The 14,740-nt window shown below is 39.2% G+C and overlaps 3 protein-coding genes across 3 annotated transcripts; 2 read left to right on the top strand and 1 right to left on the bottom strand.

Annotated features, from left to right (window-relative positions):
* Nucleotides 1-248: 248 nt before the first annotated feature.
* Nucleotides 249-4,317, bottom strand: LOC104432592 (chromatin structure-remodeling complex protein BSH). The gene is made up of 10 exons (XM_010045054.3): nt 3,937-4,317; nt 3,702-3,790; nt 2,879-2,973; nt 2,711-2,782; nt 2,566-2,613; nt 2,366-2,449; nt 1,888-1,926; nt 1,695-1,777; nt 1,514-1,576; nt 249-610 (listed from the first exon to the last, which is right to left on the bottom strand). Exons 1-10 carry the CDS (start codon nt 3,990-3,992, stop codon nt 511-513), a joined length of 729 nt encoding a protein of 242 aa, XP_010043356.1. The 5' UTR covers nt 3,993-4,317; the 3' UTR covers nt 249-510.
* Nucleotides 4,318-7,316: 2,999 nt separating this feature from the next.
* On the top strand, nt 7,317-10,654 carry LOC104432591 (transcription factor HY5-like). Its single transcript, XM_010045052.3, has 4 exons — nt 7,317-7,576; nt 8,217-8,400; nt 10,063-10,219; nt 10,323-10,654. The coding sequence occupies exons 1-4, from the start codon at nt 7,414-7,416 to the stop codon at nt 10,374-10,376; spliced, it is 558 nt and encodes a 185-aa protein (XP_010043354.2). The 5' UTR covers nt 7,317-7,413; the 3' UTR covers nt 10,377-10,654.
* A 1,706-nt stretch (nt 10,655-12,360) lies between these two features.
* Nucleotides 12,361-14,255, top strand: LOC104432590 (transcription factor MYB61). The gene is made up of 3 exons (XM_010045051.3): nt 12,361-12,770; nt 12,881-13,010; nt 13,109-14,255. The coding sequence occupies exons 1-3, from the start codon at nt 12,638-12,640 to the stop codon at nt 13,542-13,544; spliced, it is 699 nt and encodes a 232-aa protein (XP_010043353.2). The 5' UTR covers nt 12,361-12,637; the 3' UTR covers nt 13,545-14,255.
* Nucleotides 14,256-14,740: the final 485 nt, after the last annotated feature.

Raw genomic sequence — 14,740 nt, 5'->3', positions numbered from 1 at the left:
ACATATACAGTATGTTTTCTGTCTCACACGTTCCCCTCGAAATGAGTACCGAACTAATCTTCGGAATATGCACCTTCGGCCTGCCTAATATGCACAAAGCCAATTACCAACTTAGCCATGGCCGGGATTAGCATCATGGCGGATAAAACCAAAGACAGACACATATAAACTGGACATGGATGTTAAACACAGAGCCAAAGGCGCACTTAAGTTTTCGAAAGCAAAGCAAAAGAGAACAGAGCAGTGCATGAAAAATGTGAAAGTAGATTTGGCTCTCTGCCCAAAATTGCAAGAACAGATGATCGAAAGTCCAAAGCCAATGAAATGGCTCATCTAAGAGGATCTTCATTCAGTGATTTGATCTTCGTCCAGTTTTGAGCTTAGCCAACATAATGGACTTTATGCACAGTGAATTGAACAGAAAATCTCTTCTCAAGAATAAACAGGTAGCCTCTAGAATGTATCATCTAGCATTCGTTTTGATAATTAACGCACAATGTCACTAATGCATCACCGAGTTGTCTTCCCTTCCCTCGCTTCAAGCGCATCTACTTCCTCGCTCGAGAGTATATCAACAATGGGCTCGAATGCATCCCAATCTTTCCTTTTCCTGAAGCATAAAGGGACCAAACACCATAAGTACCTTCCTTGCCAAAATTATGAGAATTTCCAATCATCAACTGGAAACATAGACAATAATGATTCAGCAACCACAATTGAACCGGTTGTCAAGTAAGAGGGGACGAGTTCTTGACACCATAGAGATAATTGCCAGCAGTAGACCCATTAAAGCAGAGCTTTTTAGTCATTGCTTCATGCCAATATCATAAAATGCACTTTGGTTAGTTTCCAAAGCTCAGAAGACCGTTTGCTTACCATTCCTAATCTCAGATAAAAATGGAAGAGCTCCTTCTTGATAGCTTCAAAATCAGGTGACAATGCAAGGTCTGATCAAGAGCTTTGAAGGATTGAGTTGGATACAAGGAAATGACAGTGACGTGTTTAGAAAAGACCTCATTATGGTTGCTATCTAATCTTATCAATTTTGCTCCATTAAAGCAGAAGGAACAGAGGACAGGTGACTTTTCTCTTTGTTAGGCATTTATTTATTTCCGGCAGGTCTCTAGAAGAGAATGGTGAAAATCTTGCTCAAAGGCAGCTTGCAAGGATATCTAAGAAATCGAATCAATCAGTCCCACAAACCTAAGTAGTGATTAGAGCAACATTGATTAAAGATTTTGACATTTTAAAGAAGTACAGTCTATCTAAACAAGTAATAAAGGGGCAGTTAGTGAAAATTCCAGTGCCAATTAAAAGGATTTGGAAAAGAACATATACTCTAATCTTTGTGGGACCAACAAGCTAATACAGTGCAGTCAGATCTCAGTCAAATGAGGGATTTTGGATACTAACTGGACATACAAAACTGTGGAACACATTTCAACATGACATAAATGTGGATTGGAACAGAAAAGGTTCCTTACATGAACTACCTTGAGGATAAAAGACTTACCGGACCACACTTGTTTTGTGTCCGAAATATTTAACCAAGTCCAATGAGATACCACCTGCTTTACTGTCCCAGGGGGGAGAGAGAGAGAGAGAGAGAATGAGCAAGAAACAATGCATCAATATTGCACTTGGAAGCAATTTTGGGATGACACCACAGGGAAAACAGGATGTGAGTGACCAACCTGGCTGGAACATATTCAAAACCCCGGCGACCCTTCTTGCTTACTCTGCTTTCTCTGGCTGAAGTGACATTGTGAATAGCAATCTGACACATTAGACATCATGTTTATGCATTAAAACAATTCTTCACATTCAACACAAACCAAGAAAGCAGGAAAAGACATGTAACAGATCATCAAGGCACATAAAGATTACCTCATACAGTTGTTCCCTAATTGCAAAGGCAATTGCTGGCTGCACGAAAAGAAACAAACAACACTTGGTATATTGCCATGATGAAAATGCAACTAATGAATATATTTGTGCGCACACACGCACATGTGTGTGTGTGTGAGAGAGAGAGAGTTTTAAAATAGAAAATCATGTTTTATCAAGCCAAAAGTTTTTTGCAGCAAAGAGATCTCCTTTTGTACATGGTTTTTTCCATTTTGGGTAATCAGGAATATTGAAATAATCTAAAATTCCATCTCCTTAAAAGCATATTTGGATCAGGCCTAAACTATATCAACTTGCAGTCAATTAGATGTAAATACTTCAGACAATTACTCCACATCTCTCTCTCTTTGTTTCATTTATCTTCCTTATTGCGGCCCTACATTATCATATGCACATTTATATCTGGCAAATTCATCTTTAATTGATCAAGCTGCCATTGTAGACTAATTTCTCTTACCCCAACTTCTGGGTCTTGAATATCCATATCTCTACAGAATGTTCTAGCAAACTCCTCAGGATCACTTTCAAAATTGTTCAAATCCTGAAATCCATCAAGATCAAAATCACTACAAAAAGTGTGAGACTCAAAGACAACTAAGACAGCAAGGCAAGTACCACATCAGCCTTACAATGCTATAGGCAGATTCTTAACCTTACCCACAAAAACTGGTCTCTTACAAGAGTCTGATTCACTCGCATATCAAGCTGAAAAGAAAAATAAGAAAGGAACTGTCATGCTTGAATAGCATCTTATCATCCAAACAGATAAATCGCCGCTTAAATATAAGTGAATGGGAAGAACCTTAATTGGCACAATTTTCTCTCCAGCGAACATGTCCTGGCCCTCATATGAGCGAAAGTCGGCCAACTGAGACTGGTTACAATGCCAATCGACAAATATTTATGTTAAATCTTGGACAAATGTCTCAATATAACCAAATGAAAGGCAATACTGCCATAGTTTGCTTACTTGAATGGACTGAGCAATTTGTGTTACGAATGCTGGAGGAAGCTTCAAGTCTTTCACCGTTCTCTTCGCAAACACTACCACCTCCGAATCAGGATCTACACCATCAAAAATATAAAATGGAAAAAGCACATGAGAGAAATACAACTACTTGTCCACAAAATTTATTAGTTCACTTCACACCAATGTAGAATTAGCTGCAAGGGTCGCACACTACAGTCAATAAAAGGTCAGTTTCCAAAAGCCACTTAAAGTGGTAAATGGAAAAGGATGTCAAATTTGACATACCAATATACACAAGCACTATAGATCAAAATTGTTGAATAATCTGTAGTTCTTACACGTATACTATGGGGGGAGAGGGGCAAAATTGAAGTAAGTCGTTATGATTCAAGTAGAGGGCATATAATTTATAGATGCCACAACAAGGATTCGAATGATTAGGTTGTTTTTTCAACTTCAGCATTCCCTTCATGGGGATACAATTTGAGGTTCACCATAACTGCAAGAAGGCTAATTCTGCTAAAGCCAATTCGGAAAAGCCAGTGATATGATTCTCAAGAAATCTCATGTTTTTCCAGTTGAGTGACTGTACTCATTTCCAGCCTACGGAGATACATTTACTTATTTTCTTCCAGTCACCTTTAGTCGTAGCTTCGACACAACAAACATAACCTGCACAAATCCAAGACACCCTTTATCGAGCTTCAACCACCTTCAACCCTCTTCAAGTCGCTCGATTTATGACCCAATTCAGAAAGGAAACCAACTTCAAGATTTCGAAATCTCAGAACAAAACCAAGATTGAAAATCAAAAGAAAAGTACCTGAAGGGTTCCAAGTGAACGCATCTCTATACCGCTGGCCGTCGATTTCAATGTCCAGCCGGATCGGCACCAAATTATCAGCCGTCGGGCTTTCGTGGGCAAACCCAGAAAAAAAAAATGAAGGGTTTCAATTTTCAGGACCGATTCAGCCTCCCCACGTCCGAAAGAGCACTAATTGAAAGATACCCAAGATTCGTACTGAGAGAACAAGAAAGAAAAGAGCACTATAACTCACATCCTGAACTTGACGGGGACTCGCGAGGAAGAAGAAGGCAGGGGTTTCATTGGCATCGAATATGCAAGACTTCAAAGTATATTTCTTCTGTGCTTCGTTCTCTTCTCTTGCTCGATGGTGGGAAAGAAACAGAGAGCGAAAGAGAGAGAGAGAGACCCGCGCGCGAGGGAGATCACTCCAAGCGGCAGCTGCAGGAACGCAACGGTCCTATCGAATGAAGGCAAAATTTGCACGCACGCGGGCTGAATAGAAAACCTCGGTACTAGGTTTCCTTGATTTTATCTTAAACAAAGACGGCGCTGAGGCTGTATTGTCCGGAGGGTTTGAGACAGACCGACCTTCGTGAGAGCGAAAATGTCTCTTTGCAAAATCGTATGATGAGAGCATGTTCATGAGTTTATCGAGCGTGATTGGAGTTTATAAAGTAATGAAACGGAAGGCAGATCGAGTATGGGATCGGGCCGTACGGGTTTCTGAATTGGCACGGGGTTGTACCACTTCATCAATTGGTGCGCACTTCGGCTAGGATCGAATGGTGACGGGGCTACTCTAGGGCCAATCCGAGCCAAAGCCCGAAACTTATTTCTACCTTCATTTCTTCTCTTTTTGCAGTAAAAATCACGACCGCAACAAAGAATAACAAAAACGGTTAAAAAATTCTAAACTGGAGAATCACCAAAAACATGCATTACCTTGAGAGTCCACTCTGGATATTCACTTTAAATATCTTTATGTCCTTATTTAAATGCATGAATCTCAGCAAATCATTAAAAAGTTTAATGGAAAAGAATAAAGGGAAGAATCCCTAACAGATGGGACTCCTTAATGTCATCTCTTGTATTCAGTCAGGAAGAAAAACATCCGTTGAAAATTGAGGGGGGCAAGGCATTCAGACACCCGACATGCTAAAATAAGAATTGCGTCCAAACTAAGTATCAAGTTACTAAAATACCATCAAAAGTCCCTGTCGAAACTCTTGCTAGGTTGACTTGAAATATCTTTATGTCCCTATTTAAATGCAATTTCTTTTCAAAAGCCTCAATCCCGAAATCTTAAATTCTCCTACTTATCAAAAACACTAAAAAGCAACTAAAAACCAAATAGCCAAACCCTAAACATTATGCTAAATTGGGTTTGTAAGAAGGGACAATTTAGACTTTTTAATGTAAGATTGTGTTGAATCATGTATATTTCACCAAAAATTAATAATTTAAAAGATATTTTCCTTAAAATGATTATATGTATTGTTTGAAATAATTAGTCAATAAAATATTCCACGTACATTCATTTTTTAATTGATACAAGCGATTATTTTTAGAAAAATATTTTGAAAAATATTTATTTTTTGTGAACAAACGAAACCTTTCTAAATTTTTTATGTGAATAATTGTTCTTGCCTCCACCATTATTATTTGCTTTATTACATTGCAACATTTTTGGGATGGCCTATGCTCCAAATAATTCATGAAGAAACATCACTAAAACATTGGAGTTCTCCTAGCACAAGCCCAAAAGTCAAAACAAATATCATAGGCAAGAGGTCTTTTCACGGATCAACGATGGAGTGGGTTGATGTGAAAATTGACCTAGACATCACTCAACTGTTATTTCCTACTTATTTTGTGTTAGGTGAATTGTAAGTGTCCAATATCTTCAAATAATAAAATAATGAGTGAATATCATTCTCACCAAAGTTGTTTATAATTATCCAATTACTTACCAAAGGTAATTAATCCAAAGATTTAACTAACCTAGTTGAAAAGGCAAGTAAAAAGTGAACTAAACTAATTAAAGGGCTATAGTATAAAATAGCCGAAACCTAAAGAATTCAAAAGCTAATTAAAATTGCAAAATAAACCTCATCTAAAGTAAACCGAAAATTAACAAGGCAATTTTTAAGATTTTAACCAAGATCACAAAGCATTAGAGCATCCAACTTCAAGTAATCACTCATAATTAATTCTCTTAACTTCTCATGCAACAAATTAACTCCCAATTGTGTTGATAAAATTTCCCTAAGTTAGATTATAAGCCGACCTCAATCTAATAATCCTCAATTAGATATGTCAACCCATACTAACCTCACGTGAATTATCTACAAGCATTAAGCTCTTATAGAAATTCTCGGATTTAATCTAAGTAGTCCTAACCTTGATCTACTACCGCAACCACACAAACAATCTAGTGTACCTTGACCTAGATTTAATTTATGGTTCTATATCACTAGTGCTCATAAACAAAGTCTCCACCCAGTATCAAGCATACATAAAAAATCATTTAAAAGTTGGTCAAACTTCTAAAAGCATTAAGATCATGATAGAGAATGCTACAATCAAAACAATTATATCGAATAAATAAGTTTTGAAAATCAATCAATCATGGTTAAGATCCATTGTGGCTCTTAAAAAAGAAATTTTAAACATAATTAAAGCTAAACTAACAATGAAAATTTAAAAAAAAAAAAAAAAAAGCATAATGCTAAATTAAAACAAGTTCACCAATTTGAGTCACAAATATGTTAAGGTTTGCCTCCTTTCTCTCCTCGACATGCACCAATCCCACTAATAAAATAGAAACATAAAAGCTAACTAAGAAAACCTACAATTTGATAGCGACTCCTAGCTCCTCCCAAAAATCGAAATGTGCAGTATAATATGTGTTTATATAGGCCTCCAAAAATCTACTCTAGGTCAGCTTCCCATTAAGTTTTGAATAGGACTTTTGGCAAATTAGGAGTTTATCTTCTTAAGATTCATATCGTTGATTTTCTTTGAATCTAGCCTCAATTATGGTCAAATTCACCAAATTTTTTGTCTTAACTGATTTTTTCTTCAAGATGAGATATTCTGGAAAATACTGAGATATCCTTAAATATATTAAAATATCATTAGAGATATTCAAATATTCTGAAAAATATTGAGGCATAGGGATTACTCTGCACAAACATATTGGAAAATTCCATATTGATCCTCATGTCTTCTGCAAATGATGCATATGGTCCCAAAAGTCATGTTTCCTATAAAATTAAATAAAATTACATGTGTAGCAAATAAATTCACTAAAAATTGATCAAAACTTAGCAAATATCAAGCTTAAATTAGTAAAAAATATTATATCTAAAATAGAGTTATCATTTGGATTTTACGAGCTATTTATAAGCACGTCGTAAGTTCCAAGCAAGAAAATGAAAAGCAAATTTAAACAGTGGACGTACTTTGGATTCTGGATTAATATGAAAGGGAAGTGACAAGAGCAGTAGCTGAAGCGAAAGTGGCGGCTCTCCATGCATCAACGTGTTCGTTCTTGAGCCAAACTCTCCCTCCCTCCCACGCTCCACAAAACACGAACAGTGACTTCTTCCACAGTAAGAAATAAATGCTCAAAAAAAAAAAAAGAAAAAAAGATGAATAGACTGTGGAGTTTGGAATGCCATTACCGTCGCATCGTTGACAAACACTGAGGCGGAGCTCGCGGAAAATGTCTGCGCAAAGGCATGGAGACGGCGGCAAAGTCGACGTAGCTTCGGTCCAGGTGGGAATGGAGCCAACAGGATCGTCTTCCTCTTCTTCTTGGCGGACCAGGCAAGATGGGAATGATCTCACCTCTCCTTCTTGCGCCCTCAAGAAGAAGAACAAGAGAGGTCTGTGATTATTACTTCTGTCATTGAATTTTCCTTGTCTTCCGTTTTTTTTCCTCCTCTTGTTGCCGTTTCTTGGCTATTGGGTTAGGACCCTTTTGGTGATGGGATTTTTCGGGTTTCTTGTTTTGTATTAGTGCTGTTTGGATAATATGGGTGTTCAGCTCTTTCCGAGCACCTGAATAATCTCTCACTGACTCATAATCGGAGCACAGGTTTGTGTATATGCATGGAAGAGAATGGACCGCCCATGTAATTGCAGTAGCAGCAGGTCTATGAGAAGAGGAGTGTTCTAGTTTAGAGTACGGTTGGTATCCACGGATCATCTTGATGGCCCTGTGTGTCGATTTCTAAAACTTGTTAAACAATGAGATCGGAATATTGGGTGAATCGAAGGAGTTGACATGAACTCTACTGGTTTTGATGCCATGTTGGACATTGCACAACTAATTGGCTTCGGTAATTTTGGGTATTAGAGAGAGTAGTGCAAGCAATATGCATTTGAAATCTAACATGTATTGTCGCTTGACCAATATATATATATGCCTAATCGGCAATGGTAGTGTGCATATAATCGATGCTAGAATTTCATTTTTGTGCTGGAAAATTCTGTTTCTTTTTTTGATGATTCTGCTGGGTTCAGAGGAAAACGACGAGGACTTGTTCACGGTTCCGGACATGGAGGCTCGACCGGCTGTGAATTCTACGGGGAACAGTAATGTCCATGTCAGTGAGCAACAAGAAGCTGATCAGGCTCAGACGGCGATTCCCGGGAAGCGACGGAGGGGACGGAACCCTGTTGACAAGGAGTATAAGAGGCTCAAGAGGTATGTCCCTTTTTGCTCTGTGCGGATCATAGATTCTGCTGGTTTTGCTTAGTTCAGTGATCTGCTCTGAGTCATTCCTTAGTAAAATCTAGTGGCAAAGCAACCTTAGTTGCTTACTTCGATGCATCAATTGAGTCGACACACTGTACAGAGTTATGACTTTGCTAGCTACTTGCGCTGCATTTCTGGCAAAAGAATGTTTAGCCATGGATTTAAACACGATTACAGTGTATCAACTTAATCTTGCTTCTTGTCAAAGTGGTGACATTTTCATTGTCAAGTTCCTCATCTTGTTTTCATAGCCTTGAGGAGGCCCGGTCGAAGAAAATAATCCCAGTTAATAGACTAATTCTGATTGGCAGTGAGCTAATAGAGAAGCGTATCACAAGTAAATCTGCAGGTCCAATCTCATCATCAAATGTAATTTCATAACAAAGTATTCATTCCGGAGATTAGGATCAGTGATCACTCTATCAATCATGGTATCGTCTCACAAATTCGTGAATTAGGCACGATTCTTTTGTATAAAATAGCAAACAACAAGATTTGAATAATAAAACCCATCATTTAATTTAAACTTTTGAGCCATGAAATGAAATGAGTCAATAAAGCCTTTTAAAATGAAAAAAAAAAAACCTGCTAAAGTAAATGTACAATACGTGACTTGCCAGGGTAAGATTTTCTTATTTGTAGTTGCTCCTTGGACAACCGCTATGCATATGTTATACGATAGCTACGGGAATCCTACCCTCTTTTTTTTATCCATTTTCTATCGAGTAGAGCATTAGACCACAGTGAGATTGGTGGGCTTGTCATACTGATTTTGTCCAAGGAACCGACGCGAAAGGAGCGATTCCTACCCTGGATGTCTACCATATTCATATGTGCCAATCTATCCAGCAAGTAAGCTCGGAAGAGAGCAAAAGTAAAGGGCTAGCACTAGAGCAGTTTCTAGGGCAAGAGCTAGGTCTCCTTTCAAGCGAGCTGATAAGGCCAATCCAGCAGTGCATAGGGATTTTCGACCAGTGATAAAGCGAATGAAAGAAATATCCATTTCTGTACATTTAATATGCTCTAGGAATGGAGGAATACATAGAGTATTTGAATTGAACATGTAAAATAAGAAATTGCAAGATTTTGTTGAAATTGTTAGGAATTCATACACTTGACGATATGAATCATTTGAAACCTATCCATTCTTTAGCGGATCTCTTACAAGATTAATTCCGATTGACTCTAGTTCGTTTAGAAAATGTGGTTGGAGGAACTATCTTAGGCATAAATTGATACTGACTCCTCACAATCTGGTAGCTTCAACTCCATTAACAATCACTTATGAATCTTTTTGGATTACACACATCTTCTCAAATTTTGGATCAAATGAGTCCATTGACACAAATGGTTCATAGGAGATAATTGAGCTATTGGGGCTTTGGAAGATTGATAGCGTGAATTGCTAGCTTTTGAATATGAGGTATCCACCCTAGTCACTAAGTATCATGTATGCAACGATGCTTTCGTGGTGGTTTATGTTTCTTTGGCGCCGTTCTCCTAGTCGATTTCACTATGGTTGCCAAGAGCTGGGCCAGTACATGTCGAATTTAAGCCTAAGGAAAAAGCTTGTTGCCTTAAAAGATCTTTTTTTTTTTTTAATCATACCAGGTTACTGAGGAACAGAGTCTCTGCTCAGCAAGCACGCGAGAGGAAGAAGGTGTACGTCAATGAACTGGAATCGAGAGCCCGCGAGTTGCAAGACAACAACGTGAAGCTGGAGGAGAAGATCTCAACTTTGATGAATGAAAACATGATGCTCAGGAAGGTCAGATCATCCCCATCCTTTCTGTTCTGCGATGTACTTCATGCCTTCCTTTCGAAAGCATCCCATGAGTTACTGATTCCGTCACTCTTTATTTCCATCCCAGATTCTCATGAACACCCGGCCTAAAGTCGACGAGAGTGCAGACTCAAAGCAATAGTGTTCTTGTCTGGGTTATATTAGAAGCTCTAGATAAACTGTTTTCGACCCATCGCATTATAGCCAGAATCACAAGAACAGATCAGATGTTATTACAGCTCTAATCTAGAGTCTAGATATTAAAGTGCAGCTTGAATTAACCTCATGTTAGATCTTCCAAACTGTAAAATGAGCATCACGACGGAGTAAGCAGACGCGCATGCTGTTTTGATCTACTTACAAGCCGTTTGTACGACCATCTTAATTGCAGTTGTGAGTAAATGGTATGTGATTCTGGTAGTGTGCGGGGGCAATGCTAGAGAGCAGAGCATTTAGCGCCTTTTGAGGTTGGGAAGGAGCTGGTAACAACACCTTGCATCTACCCAGGAAAGGAACGAGGGTTTTGATAAGACAAAGCACCCCTTTGTCACAATCTTGTTTCACTTTTACTTTAGCCGTCAGATCTGGGGGCCTGGGGTATCCACGTACACGGACGTCTAACCTTTTCATCTCCGTGGGTGATGAACTGCAGCGGCAAGATTTCACAATCACCTTACTAAGACCTCTGACCTCTCTCTCCCTCTCTTTTTCTCTCCAAAAGAATTTCATTAAAATGATATGAGGTGACAGGAAACTATCGTTCACATGCACTTCCTGGTGCTTGATGGGAACTGGGTTTTTTGCTATATTAATTTGGAATTTCATGTATGCTTTTGAAAAGTTATGGATCTTCTAAGATTGAGGATGGTAAACTAGACTCTCCACACGATTGATAATTTCGGCTTTGGTGATTTGAAGGGGCTTTGACTATTTGTTGCGGTTTGTGTTTTTCTTTCTTTTTTCTCCTTCGTCCTCTTCCCACTGCCCATTGCAGACACCACTAATGCAACCAGCCTTTTCTCGAACATAGCCTCCTCTAGCCACCGCCAGCACCGGCACTAGCACCATAGTCGCCTCCCTGCTTGTCGCAGCTCCTCTCTCTCCCCAGCAGGTGCATGGCACCACTGCTCCTGGCACCGCTGCTCCGGAACCCCAGACCAAAGGTCGAAGGCCTCTTAATTGAAAGTCAACGCCCTTGAGTCAGAGGTTGTCCATGGTAGAGCACCTCCTATCTGGCTTTAGTCCACTTCTAATGCTACTTCTGTGAAATGCTAACCCTTGGGAGTGAACCTCTCAACGAAGTTGAAAAGTATTGCTAATAAAGGCCTTAGAAAACTCTGTTAACCTCACACATTCTAAAGAACACAAGGCTATTTATGTAATTCAGGAAAAACTCAAGGATGGTGCAGTAAATTTATCTGTATTTGTTTGGCAAAAATTGCAAGAGCTCACTTTCTGCTTCTAGAGAAGATAAAGAGTAATCATGCATAGCTGGCCACAGCAAAGATGAAAAGGCTGAGTGCAGAAAATGGAACAGTTGAGGTTCCAGGAGCATCAAACGTTCCGCAAGAATCCAATTTAGAATTGATATTTTACTCGTCCTCTCTTATCATCAATTTGATTAATAATCATCTGTATATTATATGCAACTCTTTGGAATCTTTTGAGCTCAGCAGTTGGTGGACATTTCCAATCATTGGAGCAGCCTAAAAAGAAATCCAAATATTCCTTGCTGATTCCATAAGCCTCCTCCCCTGCCCTGCTTAATACTATCAACTTAATAAACAATTTCATCAGATGAAAAGTCCAAGATCGTGAATTTTGCTGGTGTAACTTCGTTTTCAATGAAATCACAGTGAGAACTTAGAGAAGATGAATCGCCATGGGAAGGACTTTTATCACGCTGGCAAGAAATTGTGATTGGAGGACGACGCTGTGTCGGTAGTGTCGCGTGCAACTTCGATATTCATCCGCCACCGAGAGATGCGTGGCTTTTTACCTCTCCTGACTTGTTGGAAGGGCGTGAAAGTTAGAACCCGGAGACTTTACAATCAAAATCACTTCCTTCCATTTATCATTTGCAAGTGATTCACTGTGCATCAATTATAAAAAAAAAAAGAAAAAGAGAAAACACTATTTAAACTGGATTGCCCTTGTATCACCCTCGTGACCATGACCTCTCACTTCTCTTGTATATGATTGAACACCACCATCGTTGTTGCTGTTACATTTTCCTTTTTAACGTTTCCTTCCTTTCCAATTCAGTAATCATCTCCTTCCCCAAAAGTTTAAAAGAGCATAGCACTTCCCAAACAAAAAAGGGTCTGATTGCTTCTGACAAGTCCCTTTAAGGAGCCTGTTATTATCTTCTTTTTAATATTTGCAGTCATCAATTTGCCTCAAATGGGGAGGCACTCCTGCTGTTACAAGCAGAAGCTAAGGAAAGGCTTGTGGTCTCCAGAAGAAGATGAGAAGCTTGCTAGGCATATCGTTAAGTATGGACATGGTTGCTGGAGCTCTGTGCCTAAACTAGCTGGTAATTAGCAAATATGTCTTACTTTTTTTTTTTTTTTTTTTTTTTTGCATTCTTTTAAGGTTTGATTTCTTTATTTCTTCGATTTGATGAGAACTCATTTTCACCTTCAGGATTGCAGAGGTGTGGGAAGAGTTGTAGATTGAGGTGGATCAATTACTTGAGGCCTGATTTGAAGAGAGGCACATTCTCACAACAAGAGGAGGACTTGATAATTGATCTTCATGCTGTTCTTGGAAACAGGTATTTAGAAGGAGGAAAATTTCTGTACTTTATTGGGTTATTAAACCCTGCAATTCCATGAGGCGGTCTTGAACATATTCAACTTTTATTTTTCCCAGGTGGTCTCAAATTGCGTCACAGTTGCCAGGAAGAACAGACAATGAGATCAAGAACCTGTGGAACTCCAGCATCAAGAAGAAGCTCATTCAAAAAGGCATTGACCCCAACACTCACAAGCCGCTTTCTGAGGTCAAGAACGGAAGAGAAGGGGAGAAAACGCCGAAATCCGGCAATTTTGGCAACAGAACCTCAGGAGGGTTTAGTTCTATGTACAATCTTGAATTCGACGCTCCCAAGTCAGAGGAAAGAAAGCCAATTTCACAAGATGCAGAGCCATATTCACTCACTGGTTCTTTAAGCTTGAAAATTCACCACCCGGACACCAGTAAGTCGATCAATCCCGCACCTGCCAGAAAATTGTTCTCAGAAAAGTCCGCAGACCTTAGCGAGAAGATCCCTTTCGAGCCGACCCGTATTTTCCTTTCCAGCAACTAAGCTACGGTTCAAGTGCTGATTATTCATTTGATCCATATCTGAACCACAACTTCATGCTTTCTGATTCGAAGTCCGCCCTCCACTCCACTTCAGCACCTGCCATTTTGCCACAATCTCACAGTTTCAGCTCATTGACTGCACAACCCCACGACAGCTTGAAGCCCCATTTCGGTCTCTTCTCCAACGGGAAGATCAGGAGCAGTGAATCGCAGAGCAGCCTTTTCCCTGGGACCTGCATGCTGAGAAAGAAGAAGACGAAACCCACCAGCCGAACTTCAGTGGCAACGAATCAGAGGATCTGAAATGGTCAGACTATCTGAACATGCCATTCCTGATAGCTAACCCAGGGCAAGGTCAAGAAAAGCAGGCTCCACCAAATGGGGTTGTGTCAGACGCAAGATTCATCTCAGAATTGTCCTGTGTTGAAGGGAATAACCAGCAGCAAGAACTGCCCTCACAGGGTTCAGACATTTACTGCAAGGGTATCAGGAGATTAGCTGCAGCTTTTGGGAATTACTAGATTCGTAATTAACTTGTGTAGTCCATGTAGTTGACAGATTTTTAATTTGGGGGACAAATGTGAAATAAGAGGCTTCTTTGGCTGACTAATCCTCAGGAGCAGCAATGTTTGACACAACATGAAAGCACGACTCGAACATGGCCCTTGTCTGGCACGACTAAGTTGAAATCAAAGCGATGTTTGTGCAAAAATGCGGATCTTGTTCATCTTCATGTTTCATTTTTAGCGATCAGGGAGGTTATTAAAGGGTATATCATGTCAAAAGGGAGCCTTGTTCTACTGTTTTATGGATATTGTCACTGAAAAAAAAAATGACATCGCATGAATATGTTGCACAATATATTGCACTAGAAAAGTTTTTCGCCTCATGAACATTCTGCTTGCGCAATTTCTTGTATCATATGTTCCCATCATGATATCTACCTTAATCATCTTTTTATAAACAGAAATGCAACATGGATCCTTTCTATTTTCGCCCATCTAATAATCCCTTTCTATATGTTCTCGACATTGCGTGAAATTAAAAAAAAGAATTTTCTCCTCTGTCAAATACTTTTTCTTCATTTTTTACAAATAGGATATAGCTTCGTGAAGATTAAATTTTCAGGTGATGTATTTACATTTTCTCGATCATTACATATCACACCTACTAAAGTTGTCCCCATAAATAGTTCAA

This window comes from Eucalyptus grandis, chromosome 2, assembly GCF_016545825.1.
Source record: "Eucalyptus grandis isolate ANBG69807.140 chromosome 2, ASM1654582v1, whole genome shotgun sequence".
In the NCBI taxonomy this organism is placed as follows: domain Eukaryota; kingdom Viridiplantae; phylum Streptophyta; class Magnoliopsida; order Myrtales; family Myrtaceae; genus Eucalyptus; species Eucalyptus grandis.
Note: the sequence above shows the minus strand (reverse complement) of the source record. Positions and strands in the feature narration are given on the sequence as shown.